The sequence below is a fragment of the Carassius auratus genome, unplaced genomic scaffold (assembly GCF_003368295.1).
Source record: "Carassius auratus strain Wakin unplaced genomic scaffold, ASM336829v1 scaf_tig00031547, whole genome shotgun sequence".
In the NCBI taxonomy this organism is placed as follows: domain Eukaryota; kingdom Metazoa; phylum Chordata; class Actinopteri; order Cypriniformes; family Cyprinidae; genus Carassius; species Carassius auratus.
This window is the reverse complement of record NW_020525932.1, coordinates 308,921-325,216: the sequence shown is the minus strand read 5'-3', so window position 1 is coordinate 325,216 and position 16,296 is coordinate 308,921. Positions and strand designations below refer to the sequence as shown.

Genomic DNA, 16,296 nt, shown 5'->3' with positions numbered 1-16,296 from the left:
TAAACTGCGAGTACAGTGCATTAGCATTTGTTAGCTAGTTAGCTTGTCATTCACGTTGTAAGTCAGAATCATTCATCAGTCACGGAGACTAATGGCTTCTTCTCCTGCTGTTGTTGTTTGCACCTCTTGCCACATGTACAGTTTATCTATCTCTGTCGGTGATGAGGGATTCACATGTGATAAATAGTTAGGCTGACAGACAAGATTTCAGAATTAGAGACACGCATCCAAACTTTAATTGAGGACAGTAAGAATGTTAGGGCTCTAGATACGGCTTTGGATGCGTCTAGCTCAGGGATTCCTGTACATTGTTCGGTTCCAGCAACAGAGCCCCTGCAGCAGGGCAACTGGGTGACGGTGAGGCAGCGTAGTCGTGGGTCAAAACACCGCTCTTCTGTTCCGATCAAAACATTAAACAGGTTCTCCCCACTCAGTGATGCACCCACTGAGAAACCTGATGAAAGTGCTATAGTTTACTCAATACAGTGGCTAAATTAATGACTTTATGAACTACTTTACTTCTAAAATTGATACTATTAGAGATAAAATTGTAACCATTCAGTCGTCAGATACAGTATCACATCAGACAGTGCGCTATAGGGAAAATGGTATATGTGAGGATTTCCAGTCAGGATTTAGACCGTATCATAGTACTGAGACTGCTCTCCTTAAAGTTACAAATGATCTGCTCTTTTGGAAAGTTGGGAAGTCGTAGCCTAGTGGTTAAAAAGTTTGACTCCTAACCCTAGAGTTGTGGGTTTAAGTCTCGAGCTGACTTAGGTGTCCTTGAGCAAGGCACCGAACCCCCAAACTGCTCCCTGGGCAAAATAATAGCAGTACAATGTGACTAACCAGAATAATCAAGGTTTTTAGTATATTTTTTATTGCTACGTGGCAAACAAGTTACCAGTAGGTTCAGTAGATTCTCAGAAAACAAATGAGACCCAGCATTCATGATATGCACGCTCTTAAGGCTGTGCAATTGGGCAATTAGTTGAATTAGTTGAAAGGGGTGTGTTCAAAAAAATAGCAGTGTGGCATTCAATCACTGAGGTCATCAATTTTGTGAAGAAACAGGTGTGAATCAGGTGGCCCCTATTTAAGGATGAAGCCAACACTTGTTGAACATGCATTTGAAAGCTGAGGAAAATGGGTCGTTCAAGACATTGTTCAGAAGAACAGCGTACTTTGATTAAAAAGTTGATTAGAGAGGGGAAAACCTATAAAGAGGTGCAAAAAATGATAGGCTGTTCAGCTAAAATGATCTCCAATGCCTTAAAATGGAGAGCAAAACCAGAGAGACGTGGAAGAAAACGGAAGACAACCATCAAAATGGATAGAAGAATAACCAGAATGGCAAAGGCTCAGCCAATGATCACCTCCAGGATGATCAAAGACAGTCTGGAGTTACCTGTAAGTACTGTGACAGTTAGAAGACGTCTGTGTGAAGCTAATCTATTTTCAAGAATCCCCCGCAAAGTCCCTCTGTTAAAAAAAAGGCATGTGCAGAAGAGGTTACAATTTGCCAAAGAACACATCAACTGGCCTAAAGAGAAATGGAGGAACATTTTGTGGACTGATGAGAGTAAAATTGTTCTTTTTGGGTCCAAGGGCCACAGGCAGTTTGTGAGACGACCCCCAAACTCTGAATTCAAGCCACAGTACACAGTGAAGACAGTGAAGCATGGAGGTGCAAGCATCATGATATGGGCATGTTTCTCCTACTATGGTGTTGGGCCTATTTATCGCATACCAGGGATCATGGATCAGTTTGCATATGTTAAAATACTTGAAGAGGTCATGTTGCCCTATGCTGAAGAGGACATGCCCTTGAAATGGTTGTTTCAACAAGACAATGACCCAAAACACACTAGTAAACGGGCAAAGTCTTGGTTCCAAACCAACAAATTTAATGTTATGGAGTGGCCAGCCCAATCTCCAGACCTTAATCCAATTGAGAACTTGTGGGGTGATATCAAAAATGCTGTTTCTGAAGCAAAACCAAGAAATGTGAATGAATTGTGGAATGTTGTTAAAGAATCATGGAGTGGAATAACAGCTGAGAGGTGCCACAAGTTGGTTGACTCCATGCCACACAGATGTCAAGGAGTTTTAAAAAACTGTGGTCATACAACTAAATATTAGTTTAGTGATTCACAGGATTGCTAAATCCCAGAAAAAAAATGTTTGTACAAAATAGTTTTGAGTTTGTACAGTCAAAGGTAGACACTGCTATTTTTTTGAACACACCCCTTTCAACTAATTGCCCAATTGCACAGCCTTAAGAGCGTGCATATCATGAATGCTGGGTCTTGTTTGTTTTCTGACAATCTACTGAACCTACTGGTAACTTGTTTGCCACGTAGCAATAAAAAATATACTAAAAACCTTGATTATTCTGGTTAGTCACATTGTACTGCTATTATTTTGAACAAGACTGTAAATGATGAACACTGCTCCTGGTGTGTGTTCACGGTGTGTGTGTGTGTGTGTGTGTGTTCACTGCTCCGTGTGCGTGTTCACAGTGTGTGTGTGTGTTCACTGATCTGTGTGTGTGCACTTTGGATGGGTTAAATGCAGAGCTCGAATTCTGAGTATGGGTCACCATACTTGGCTGAATGTCACATCACTTTTGTCTGATCAACGTTATAATAAAAGGTGTATACATATTGGAAATGTGTTTGAGAGTTGGAGACAGCTTAAAACAGACAAAGGTTTTAAAACATGCCGAATTGGCTGATTTTCTCCTTGCCAGCAAAAGAATTAGATAAAAGCTAGTTAGCTGATGTGTATCCTGAGGTGGTTTATAATTTGCAGACAATACAAATATTGCTAACGTATATGCATTAGCTGATCAACCTACAGTGATTTTTACAACCTACAGGTGTGCTCGTTCCGGTTGGTGTCCTCAATCTGGCAACCGGTGTGTACCAAGCCTGAGGAATCCTACATACAGCAATCCTGTGTCAATCCTACATAGAGGTTTACACGGAGAACCCGAGACCTGAGGATCCGTACAGATTCGGGGCTATATTTTAAATGGTCAGCCGGGTCCGGTTCGGGTCCCAATCCATTACTTCAGGTCCCGGGTCTGTTTAACATTGTGTGAAATATCCAAGTCGATCGGACTCGGAGAACACCCAGCCGTTATCAGTCAGCCAGTGCTGTGCGTGTGTTGTTTTGTAATTTTCAACTTGTAAAATTAAGATAAAAAAGTGTGAGTCAGTAATTTGAAATAAGGTGGGAAATAAAAAACCCCGAAAACAATGCAATTACTTTACCTTTGATGAAAGGAGGTGACAAAAAATGACACAAGTTATTAGGAGACATGTTGTAGACTTTCTGTGATTTACAATGCACAAACAAGAAGCAATAATATCTGCAGAATGGGGAAGGGTTGACCATTCACAAAACACAAATATTTTAATAAGAGTGTTTTACTTCAACTTCAGTCATCAAATGTAACACTGGCTAGGCAAAGCTGTCGGCTATTTGTGAAAATTGGATGTGTTTGCTAGATAACTTGTGCCTGTGATGGTAAAAAGCTAATTCTGGTTGGCCACCTATACTGTATAGAGTACCAACTGGGCGGCAACGTCATCAAAACGCAAAGAATTATGGGTATGTTTGACCAGTTAACATGGTCTGGCATAGGAGGCTAGTGTTGTGGCATGAAAATAATGAAAAATGAGCGTGAAAAACAGAATATAATCCTACAAAATGCAGCGGGCTAAAGAAAACATTGTCGGAGCATACCACCTAAAACTAAATCCTAATTCAAAGATGGGATATGACGAGAAAATAAAGAGAATCAAAGGACTCGATCCTTACGAGCAGAGCGACTGGTCAAGGTAACACCCTCCAGCCCAAAAGAAGGGCATGTGAAAAGGCTGTGTTGTGGTGCTTTTACAGACAGCATGAAGAGCTTGATGACATGTTTGCTTGCGATAATCAAAACTGTCCTATACAACATACACTACCGTTCATTTATATCACTATACAGTGGTTTCGTTTAGACTGCGTGGGACTCAGCAGCACCAGCCAGAGAAGAGTCATGTGTCTGTGACTTATCACCCACAACCTACCTCATACATCTCCAGTTTCTCATCATTTCTATCGACTCTTTATGTGAATGTATTCATCTAAATGTATTTACATGTTAAATATGTGAAGAAACTGAAATTAAGTTGGTTGTTACTACTATTTAAGTTATGTAATTGTGTTTGCAACCAAAGAAACACTGATTTTGCACAATTCTTCCTTAATAAAGATAAAGGAGGCAGAATTACATTCAATCTTTGTGTATTTTATTTACAGACATGGCTAAAAAAAGAGTGTGAGAAGAGACATTACAAAATCTTTTGGAAAACAAAAAAACATTTATATATTAGATGTGAGCATGGAGTATAATTCTAACATGACGCCTTCACAACAATACTTGGACACATATTGGTCAAAGCACAGCACACAACCACAATTATTATCCAGCAAAGTCTTCAGCTCAGTCTCATGACCGGTGTGGACAGTGTCCGGTGATGGGGTGGATTCTCAGGACCTTCCATCTCAGGTGCAGGTGTAGTGTCTGACAGTAACAATATAAAGAAATCGTGTCATATCACAACCTCTATTCCTAAGGAATCCAGATTATCTATACACAGGGGGCAACATACACTACCGTTCAAAAGTTTGGGGTCAGTAAGATTTTTAAATGTTTTTAAAAGAAGCATCTTCTGCTCACCAAGGCTGCATTCATTTGATAAATAATAATAATAATAATAAAAACAGTAATATTGTGAAATATTATGACAATTTAAAATGACTTTTCTATATTTAATATATTTTAAACTAATTTATTCCTGTAATCAAAGCAGGATCACACTCCAACATTTCATAGGCAGGTTTGCCTGCAAACACAGTCACCAAATAAACTGCAATGTAACCCTAGATGTACAACATTTAAAACTGATTAACGTTATGCTTTAGTACATTGGTAACTAGCTCATTTTCTAGCCATGTCATGCTAGTTAACATTTACAGAGAGTTATTGTAACTTACCTTTGTGAAAATGCTTTGAACTCACCATCATGTGTGGTGGAGTGTTATCGAAGGTAATCTTGGCCTCCTTACCGCTGCTATCCATGCCATTCGTCGCCTTTTTGTCATCTCTGAAACATGGCTTGCACTATTATTTTTCCATGCTGGAAAGCAATAAAAGCATATTCCGTTCTTAAGCTTTATGTCACTTCTATCGTGAGAACGACTATTGCAGTTTATAGGTAGACAGCATCTTGAACACTGCGTTCTTCCCTCTATGCAAACAAGTCTGGCGCCTAATGTTTGTGCCGCGGATTCCCAAAATACTTTGCGTTCACCACTGGGAATACGTCATGATGACGACACATTAGTGATCTCTATACAGCACTGTTGTTCTGTGAGGCACATTTCTTTCTTTTGTATGCCCTAACATTTAGCTTAATAACAATTCAACTCACTTGACTTCAAAGAAATACAGATTATATGAACCATGAGGCAGAAATGTTAAGCAAACTCATAAGTTAGATACCTGCTGTATACTACAATGATGAAAACACTAACAGATGTGATTCAGAAATATATTCTTTAGAAATCTATAGAGGAAATAGATATAGATGGAATCGTAAGTAATGAAAGGACTGAAATTGCAAACCAATTTAGTAGATTTTTTATCCAATCAGCTGAGGAATTGGCTGACAATTTTCAACCAGTACAATTAAAACACATACAGAGAGACCAAATAACAACTTTTTGTATAAAAGAGGTAGACCAGAGAGAAACTCCTGTTTTTAGACAGTTACGGCAATCTAAGGGCAATGATAACTTTGGCTTGGATACAGCTTTTATAAAAAAAAAAACACAGTTCTCTCCTCTTAATGCCAGTTGTACATGTAGTAAATTTATCCATAAGATCAAATGAATTCCCTCAGCAATGGAAAACGGCTGTTATAACTCCAGTCTTTAGGTCTGGAGCATTTGACCAGGTCTCGAATTATAGACTGATTTTAATTTTACCTGCACTCAAAGGTTCTTGAAAAAACAGTTGCCAAACAACTTGTCGATTATCTTGAAAGTAATCATCTTCTACATGCCAAACTGTTTGGGTTTAGACCACGGTACTCAACAGAGTTGGCAAACTGTTACCTCACTGAAATGATAAAACAGTCATTAGATGAAGGTAATGTAGTGGGAGCAGTATTTCTGGACTTGAAAAAGCCTTTGATACTGTGAACCACGAAATTATTTTAAATAAATTAGAAAATTGTCACATGATGCAATAACTTGGTTCAGATCATATCCAGAAAACAGGCAGCAGTGTGTTAAAACAAATACCACCCAGTCATCTATTCAAACTTGTCGAATCGGAATACCACAAGGTTCAATCTTAGGCCCTTTACTTTTTAGTTTATATATAAATGATCTTCCAGACAGTTGCAAAAGGGTTAAATGCCAAATGTATGCAAATGACACAATTATATATGTCTCTGCAAAAACCCTTTAGATTGCAGCTGAGATGATTTCAAAAGAACTGGGCCTGGTTCCCCAAAACGTTCTTATCGCTAAGTAGTTCTTAACCTATTCCTTAACCTCTCTCTTAACGTTATGTACGCTAAGTATATCTTCTGTAAGTCACACTTTCGTAAGGTTGGTCTGGACCATTCGTAAGCTCTCTCTTAGCGTTATTTGAGCTCAAGATGCTAGTCACCGCTACTGTGCAGCAGACTTTAGAAATCAGCGCAGTACACGTCAAAATATGGTATGTTGACAATGTTGTAGCTAAACAATGATTTTATGTCATGGACATTTTAAGACTCATAATAAAATCTATTCGCAATGGATACAGGCAAATTTATGAAGTTGACTTTATGTGGTATCAGAACTAATATGGTGGTAATTAGCCTAGGCTATTTCGTAATGTAATTAAAGCGAATTGGCAATCACTTTTGATAATTAAAATCTGGCAAACAATTTGGCTCTAAATGGCTAAGATCTATAAATGGGTAGTCATGGTTGTGTCCAGTTCCAACGTGTCCTTGTATTGAATCAGAGACTGAGCCGGACGCGGAGCCGTTTAGTCCATGTCAATTTTTTTATTCGCCAAAACTTAAGCCCTTCTGACATTTTACCTGACGTGGCTATATAAAAAAAAAATTAGCCTCCCAAGACTAACAATAACGCGGCGAAAATGCTTTAAGCCCTGAAGTCCAGCTGCTTGCAGCACTACGTGTTTTTTTTTTTTTTTTCTTTGCTACAGATAGCTTCATCGAGGTTGAGGCAGAGGGCTACGGCCTAATCAAGACCTCGGTGTGGAGGTGCATCCACACTGTCACCAACGCCCTTCTGCGCCATGCCGGGGATTACATCCTGGTGGATGGCACATATCCCTATCGCCAATTCATCAGTGATTGATCAGGCGTAGGCTACTCATCGCGAAAGGTTATAGTGGACCACAGGGGTGTGATCTCTGACCTGGTGGCAAGGTCCAGCAAAACTTCAAGTTCCTCTGACGAGAAGCTGAGTGCCCTTTTTTACGTTGCTTCCCCAGCATATTCTCTATCTAACTCTCTCTCTCTCTCGCTTCATTGTAGATAGGTTGCTTTTTATTGAAAACATAAACCAATTGCAATCAATATCGCATTAAACAGAAGTAACTGCAGCTGCTTGCCAATCAATTCTGATTGTAAAGTACCTTACCATTAATATAAAATTGTATAACATAATTTTTAGAAGTCGTTAAACCCATGTCAAGAAGCGGCACAACGGGATAAGGAGGGTGGAAGATTAGCGAGGTATACCCGGTTCGTGTGACCATACTGACAATTAGAAAATTAAATTTATAGTCTATATTTTACTGTTAACTTAAACTTTGTTAAAATAAATGTTACTGTAATAATATGAGGAATGTTTCATGTGCATAGAACGTGTTGTCTTTCTTAACGCTGTATTGCACCTTCACGTGAAGTGGAAAATCGATTCCTGAGCAATCGATGCCAACTAATTCAGCACCTTCACTCGGGACAGCGCTCTTGTTACGTCTGACGTAAGAGGCAGCGTGATAAGAAGCTTCCTAAGGGACACTTCGGGGAACACACTTAGGAACATAAACAACTTTGGTAAGATATATCTTTCGAGGACTTCTTAGCGCGCTAAGAATGAGCGTTATCTGGGAACCAGGCCCAGTTTTCATCTGTCAAGTCTAAAGAATATATTGTTTTATTATTTTTTTTTTTATTAAACTTCAAAAAACACAGTCAAAGTACAGTTACAGCAACAATAATACACATGAAAACATAAAACAAAAACAGAATATAAAGAAAGAATAAGCATTCAAAATACACATATAGCCAGGGGGGTGGGCTAAACATTACATAAATATATTAAAGGATTTACAAATGGAAACTGTCTTAATTGCTTTCTTATTACGTGAATAAAAAATCGTCTTCACATTAACAAGAAAATTATTTACTGGGTAATATCTATGTAAAATTTTAAAAGATACTTCCTTTACTTTATTTACCAATAGGTATTTGTTTGGCAAGGTCCAAATGTCCTTTCATATTAAACCTTTAACTAATCTGTTCCAATAAAATATACAGTTAGGAGAAGAAACAATATATTTTTCAAGTAAGGAACGAATAGTTTTGTTAACATTAATATTTCTAGGGCCAAAACAAAGTTTTCCAATATGAGTATCAAATAAATCAAAGGTAGAGGGGGTGTAATACTATTTTGGGTATTAGCTCTGAATAATGCCAAAACTCCTGTCGGAATTGCATCCATGACAATAGAAAACTCCTTTGGTGTTACAGGAATTCCATGGACAGCTAAAAACTCAGAATAAGTGAGTAACATGCCTTCTTGATTTAATAATTGACTGACTCGTATTATGCCTGCTGAAAACCAATTTTCAAAAAATAAAGATTTATTTTTATATAATATATTGTAATTGTTCCAAATCAGGTACCTATGGGGAGAAAAGTTATGCTTAGAAACCAAGCCAGCAACATTTGTTTATGAAAGCAGGATAAGCTTCAAGGAATTTTATAAATTTTGTAACGTCAAATCAAGAGAAATCTAAGACCACCTAGTTTGGAAAAAACAAAATTAGGTATAAAATTCCACAGAGAATTTGGATTCAAGTCTAAAGAGTAATTCTATTGACACTCGATGGCGGTGACGTCAGTGCGCGTGCGTCGCTCTAAGCGCTCCGTGCGGAAACCGGCGGCGCGCGTGGCAGCAGCGGACTGGAGGACACGCGCGGCATGTGAATGACCCGAACCGACGCGCCGCTCGCATCGCCACACGAGAGCTCGCATCCAACGGACGATCGACGCGTTTTCAACCGATGCTCGCGCGACTGACGGTGAAGGTGAGTGAGCGAGCGCTCGAGATCTTTTCATACTCGCTGTTAAATAATAACATCTGGCCTCAGTCTGTTATAGAGAAAGAGATGATAGAACCATACACCAGAGTAATACAAGAGTAACACCCTAGTGTCTGACAGCGCTGACTGAACACCAGACAGATAATAATAATGATGATTATTATATTCCCGTCAGTCACTGAATCACGATCTTCAACCGTTTTCTGTAAATCATATCTGTGATGTCAGATGATGAGGACTGTCAGGACGAACCAGCTGAACGGGTTAACCCACGCAGACAGCAGGAAGTAATGTCTTCAGACCGGAAACCATCTGTAGATGTGTTCAGAGGTGGTTTTGGGCTCTAGATCAGGATGTTCGTCTGGTCCGAGTCTCAGGACCGGAAGTAGAACATCCCTCTGAAGCGGTCATCAAATATGAATCATAAATCTGTCAGATCCCTCAGGGTTTATGATGAGGCTGGAGCTGACTTCATCTATTATTTACATCGGCTCAGTTTGGTCTTTATCAAGTCACATTGAATCTGAACTGAGGCTCTTGTTTTGTGTCTGAAGAGATGTTTATCAGCTGAATTCAGAGCTCATCTTTCACTGATTTTAGTCTGAATTATTAATTCTGCTCCTGTTTTTATAACACACATCGTTTCAGAATCGATTAAAACAGAAGCTGGTTGTAATGTTTTTGTGCTAGAGCATTTAATACTGGTTTGTCAGAAGTGTCTCTTTAATTCAGTCATCAATCCGATATATTTAGTGGAAGCTAAAATTCTGTGATTTATTTGAATGTTCACAAGCAGCCACATGATTGGTCTAATTGTCTTCTTCTTTTCCCTGGTGTGTGTGTGTGTGTGTCTCCAGAGGTCATGTTGAGTGTGTGTGTTCTGCTGCTGCTGGTGGCTCCGGCGGCCCTCGGCTCCGACTCGGACACACAGAGACCCCGACACGACTCCAACCTGGAGATCTGTATCCTCCTCAGACACGAGTGTGTGTGTGTGTGTGTGTGTGTGTGAATGAGTGTTTGTGGTTCTCCTTAACGAATCCTCAGATAAGCGTCTGTTCGAGACCAAGAGGAAGGATCAGCTGAACGCGCTGAAGAACCTGGTGGAGCTCAGCGACGTCAACCAGCAGTACAAGATCATCGACATCATGCTGAAGGGCCTCTTCAAGGTCTGTGTGTGTGTGTGATGGAGCTCGTCTGGACGGGTCTGATCTGTGTGTGTGTGTGTGTGTGTGTGTGTGATGGAGCTCGTCTGATTGGGTCTGATCTGTGTGTGTGTGTGTGTGTGATGGAGCTCGTCTGGACGGGTCTGATCTGTGTGTGTGTGTGTGTGTGTGTGTGTGTGTGATGGAGCTCGTCTGGACGGGTCTGATCTGTGTGTGTGTGTGTGTGTGTGTGTGTGTGATGGAGCTCGTCTGATTGGGTCTGATCTGTGTGTGTGTGTGTGTGTGTGTGTGTGATGGAGCTCGTCTGGACGGGTCTGATCTGTGTGTGTGTGTGTGTGATGGAGCTCGTCTGATTGGGTCTGATCCGTGTGTGTGTGTGTGTGTGTGTGTAATGGAGCTAGTATGGATGGGTCTGATCCGTGTGTGTGTGTGTGTGTGTGATGGAGCTCTTCTGATTGGGTCTGATCCGTGTGTGTGTGTGTGTGTAATGGAGCTCTTCTGATTGGGTCTGATCCGTGTGTGTGTGTGTGTAATGGAGCTCGTATGGATGGGTCTGATCCGTGTGTGTGTGTGTGATGGAGCTCTTCTGATTGGGTCTGATCCGTGTGTGTGTGTGTAATGGAGCTCGTATGGATGGGTCTGATCCGTGTGTGTGTGTGTGTGTGATGGAGCTCTTCTGATTGGGTCTGATCCGTGTGTGTGTGTGTGATGGAGCTCGTATGGATGGGTCTGATCCGTGTGTGTGTGTGATGGAGCTCGTATGGATGGGTCTGATCTCCGTGTGTGTGTGTGTGTGTGTGATGGAGCTCGTCTGACTGGGTCTGATCCGTGTGTGTGTGTGTGTGTGTTCAGGTCCTGGAGGACTCCAGAGCCGTTCTTAAAGCCGCTAACGTGCAGCCGGACGATCCGTTTCCACTCGACGACAAAATAAAAGAAGGTCAGAGACTCCAGAAGCACATATCACACATCTGAGTGCGTTTGTGTGTGTGCGCATGTGTGTGTGTGTGAGTGCGTGCATTTGTGCGTGCGTGCATTTGTGCGTTCATGTGCATGTGCGCATTTATGTGTCGTGCATGTGCGTGTGTGTGTTTGTTCGTGTGTGTGTGTTCATGTGCGAGTGCATGCATGTGTGTGTGCGTTCATGTGTGTGAGCTTTCATGTGCGTGTGCATGTGTGTGTGTGTTCGTGTGTGTGTGTGTGCGTGCGTGTGCGTGCATGTGCGTGTGCGTTCATGTGCATGTGCGTGTGCGTTCATGTGCGTGTGCGTGCATGTGCGTGCGTGTGCATGCATGTGCGTTCATGTGCGTGTGCGTTCATGTGCGTGTGCGTTCATGTGCGTGTGCATGCATGTGCGTGTGCGTGCATGTGCATGTGCGTGCGTGTGCATGCATGTGCGTTCATGTGCGTGTGCGTTCATGTGCGTGTGCGTTCATGTGCGTGTGCGTGCATGTGCGTGCGTGTGCGTGCGTGTGCATGCATGTGCGTTCATGTGCGTGTGCGTTCATGTGCGTATGCGTTCATGTGCGTGTGCGTGCATGTGCGTGTGCGTTCATGTGCGTGTGCGTTCATGTGCATGTGCGTGCGTGTGCGTTCATGTGCGTGTGCGTTCATGTGCGTGTGCGTTCATGTGCGTGTGCGTTCATGTGCGTGTGCATGCATGTGCGTGTGCGTTCATGTGCGTGTGCGTTCATGTGCGTGTGCATTCATGTGTGTGTGTGTGTGTTCGTGTGTGTGCTTTCATGTGCGTATGCATCCATGTGTGTGCGTGCATGTGTATGTGTGTGAGTGAGTGTTTGGTAATGTGGCAGTAGGCTTCCGTACAGAACTCAGCTGCACATGCACTCGACGACAAAATAAAAGAACGTCAGAGACTCCAGAAGCACATATCACACATCTGAGTGCGTTTGTGTGTGTGCGCATGTGTGTGTGTGTGAGTGCGTGCATTTGTGCGTGCGTGCATGTGCGTGCATGTGCGTGCATGTGCGTGTGCGTGCATGTGCGTGTGCGTGTGCGTTCATGTGCGTGTGCGTTCATGTGCGTGTGCGTGCATGTGCGTGTGCGTGCGTGTGCGTTCATGTGCGTGTGCGTGCGTGTGCGTTCATGTGCGTGTGCATGCATGTGCGTTCATGTGCGTGTGTGCATGCATGTGCGTGTGCGTTCATGTGCGTGTGCGTTCATGTGTGTGTGCATTCATGTGTGTGTGTGTGTGTTCGTGTGTGTGCTTTCATGTGCGTATGCATCCATGTGTGTGCGTGCATGTGTATGTGTGTGAGTGAGTGTTTGGTAATGTGGCAGTAGGCTTCCGTACAGAACTCAGCTGATGTTTATTTCTGTAGCGCTGTATACCGCAGCAGCTTGAGAGAAACAGAAGCTCCTCAGTGTCACAGACGTCTTCATCAGGAGCTGATGTGTCAGTGTTGTTGTTCCTCCAGCGTACTCTCACGTGGTGGAGAACACGGCGTTCTTCGGTGACGTGGCCCTGCGCTTCCCGAGGATCGTCCATCACTACTTCGATCAGAACGTGGACTGGAGTCGCCTGCTGCGCTGGGGTCTGCGCTTCTGCAACCAGACGGGGGTCTTCAGCGGAGGAGCCCATCAGCACGTGCTCACACTGGTCAGACTGAGGCATCATGGGATTGACATCACACTCAGAGCACTGACACATGAGCTTTAACTCTGTGTGTGTTTGCTGCAGATGTCACAGGAGCTGGGGATCACGGAGAAATCTGCAGACTTCGTCAACCCGTACCGCACAGAACGAGACGACGTGAGTCACACACACACACACACACAACCCGTACCGCACCGAACGAGACGACGTGAGTCACACACACACACACACACACAACCCGTACCGCACCGAACGAGATGACGTGAGTCTCACACACACACACACACACACACACACACACAACCCGTACTGCACCGAACGAGATGATGTGAGTCACACAAACACACACACACACAACCCGTACCGCACCGAACGAGACGACGTGAGTCACACACACACACACACACACACACACAACCCGTACCGCACCGAACGAGATGACGTGAGTCACACACACACACACACACACACACAACCCGTACCACACCAAACGAGACGACGTGAGTCACACACACACACACACAACCCGTACCGCACCGAACGAGTCGACGTGAGTCACACACACACACACACACACACACACACACAACCCGTACCGCACCGAACGAGACGACGTGAGTCACACACACACACACACACACACCCACACACAACCCGTACTGCACCGAACGAGACGACGTGAGTCACACACACACACACACACACACACACACAACCCGTACCGCACTGAACGAGACGACGTGAGTCACACACACACACACACACACACACACACACCCACACACAACCCGTACCGCACCGAACGAGACGATGTGAGTCACACACACACACACACACACACACAACCCGTACCGCACTGAACGAGACGACGTGAGTCACACACACACATCACGTACCGCACCGAACGAGATGACGTGAGTCACACACATACACACAACAAGTCATATCTACACTGTCACCTATCATCCTTGTAAATATCCTGAATGATTTACTAAATCAGTGTAATCCTTGGTCTGTAGTGTGTAGATGGAGCCATTATAACAGGTGTTGCTCTGGATTATTCTGTCTGTTTGGCTTGATCTGTGAGGTTTGATGAGGTGGATGTGTGTGTCTCAGGTGCTGCACACGGCCGAGGCCTTCCAGAAGATTCTCCGCGAGGAAGAGAAGAGGAGGAGGAAGGAGGAGAAGAGGAAAGAGATCAGGAAAGGGCCTCGGATCTCTCGCTCTCGCACCGAGTTATAGATCTGCCTTCAGATCAGCTGTTTACACTCAATCAGGGAGCCTGTGCTGAATGTGCCACGGGCCTCCACGTTTACAGGCTTCAGAACGAGTCTCTGATTCACAACACTTGAATCTGTTTTACTCCGTTTGATTCGGGAGGACCTTCACTAGATCCTCTGCTGGTAATGTGTGTGTGTGTTTAGTGCTAGATTAGAGTGAGGGGGAGGAGTCAGGGTGGTGGGAGGAGCCATGGTGGGCGGGGATTGGGAAGTGGGCGTGGTCAAAGTGGTTTGTGTCCTAGATGAAGGTATTTTGAACACTGATATTTCAGTATTTAACAAACACTTGATACGTTTTGATAATATTAAATCAAAAATGGTTACGGCTCCCACATATATGAAATTCAGTTGTGTAGATTCAATATAAACGCTTTATTTGGGGGTACTTTATAATCTAATAAGATAATTGTGGGTTAATTAATGTATTTCTGCTTTCTTTAAGAACTTGTTCATTAAACGTGTGTATCGTGTGTGTGCAGAGCTGCACTGCCATGAGAGAAACTCTGTAATGACGGATCTAAATTCAGTGTGAATGCGGTTCTGATCCACTTCAGTTTCTCCAGATGCTGAAGTGAGACGATCATCCTTCATTGAGGCTTTATGGATCTGTTCATGTGACTGTTATTGAGATCTGTAGGGCATCAGTGGGAGATTATTATTGACAGAATTAATAAAGTCTATTTAACAAACTGAGAATATTGAGTTGTGTGTTTTTCGTAGGCTGTATTTAGTGTTTATAGCTCATACATGTAGGTTGATCATCAGTTCATTACGATCATTAGTGCTCTAATGGGAATGAGTCTCTTTTCCTCTGATCCATCAGTTCCTCCTAGTTGTACTGCTGTTTGTAGTCAGTTTTATCCTATTACTGTCATTCAGCTTCAAGAGCTAGTGGAGCACCTTAAACCTTCTGTTGATGTTATTCCTCCATGTTTTAACTTGCTGTTTAGAAACTGCCATTATACCTGATCTGCTTGTTAAAACATGCGACACTTCACCTCTTGCTTACGAAACAAAACTACTAGACTCTACGGTGTTTGGTGATTTTAGACCCATCTCCAGTTTATCTTGTATTACGAAGATTTTGGAGAAAACAATCCTTCAACAATTGGGAATAAAGTGAGATGATCCGCTGCTGAACCTGAATGAGTGTTGATCGTCGGAGGCTCGTCAGTATGAACAGAGATGCTGGAAGGGACTTGTTTTCACCTCAGTTATTCTGCTGATATCTTCAGATCTCCTGTAAACTGCTCTTTGAAGCTCATTTCTTTGGTGCCAATAGTCAAAGAGCATTTGTTGATTACAAATCTGTAAACTTGTTTCTGTTTTTATGCTTTTAACTGTTTTTCTTACCATTATTTATATCTGTTGTCCATTAGAATAAATATATTTTTGATTGTGGAAGATCAGCTCCTCCCACATTCCAATTCATCAGTGAAGCTCCTCCCACAGCGATCACATCCTCAGTAAAGCTCCTCCCACAGCAGTTCATGCTGGCACATTCCCATTAGTTCAAGTGCAGATGAGCATCAAATCACCAGGAGGAGCTGAACTGAGTTTATTAAAGAGAACAGAGAGAAGATGAGAGATAACCTGGTAGAAATTTGACAACCTGTAGATCATAGACTATCATGTTCATCACGATTATTCACTCAACGTCACTTTGCTGTGCACCATGGTCTTGAGAATTTGCACACATTTTTAAGCATTGCAGTTTCTAAACAAGTGACTTTAAACTTGAAATGCAAACACCAGCTTCTCAAACATGATGAGTAACCGTGTGTCTGTGCTCTGTTCACCTTTGTTTCTTATTTCGTCATGTCA

The 16,296-nt window shown here is 42.7% G+C and overlaps 1 protein-coding gene across 1 annotated transcript; it reads left to right on the top strand.

The window, feature by feature from the left end:
* Positions 1 to 9,248: 9,248 nt before the first annotated feature.
* On the top strand, positions 9,249 to 15,162 carry LOC113080537 (coiled-coil domain-containing protein 134-like). Its single transcript, XM_026252691.1, has 7 exons — positions 9,249 to 9,403; positions 10,276 to 10,380; positions 10,463 to 10,584; positions 11,434 to 11,518; positions 13,014 to 13,195; positions 13,277 to 13,348; positions 14,309 to 15,162. Exons 2-7 carry the CDS (start codon positions 10,281 to 10,283, stop codon positions 14,432 to 14,434), a joined length of 687 nt encoding a protein of 228 aa, XP_026108476.1. The 5' UTR covers positions 9,249 to 9,403; positions 10,276 to 10,280; the 3' UTR covers positions 14,435 to 15,162.
* Positions 15,163 to 16,296: the final 1,134 nt, after the last annotated feature.

Coding starts and splice junctions, on each gene's coding strand:
- LOC113080537 (XM_026252691.1), top strand. CDS start 10,281: ATGTTGAGTGTGTGTGTTCTGCTGCTGCTGGTGGCTCCGGCGGCCCTC. Junction 10,381..10,462: donor CGACTCCAACCTGGAGATCT/GTATCCTCCTCA, acceptor ACGAATCCTCAG/ATAAGCGTCTGTTCGAGACC. Junction 11,519..13,013: donor CGACGACAAAATAAAAGAAG/GTCAGAGACTCC, acceptor TTGTTCCTCCAG/CGTACTCTCACGTGGTGGAG.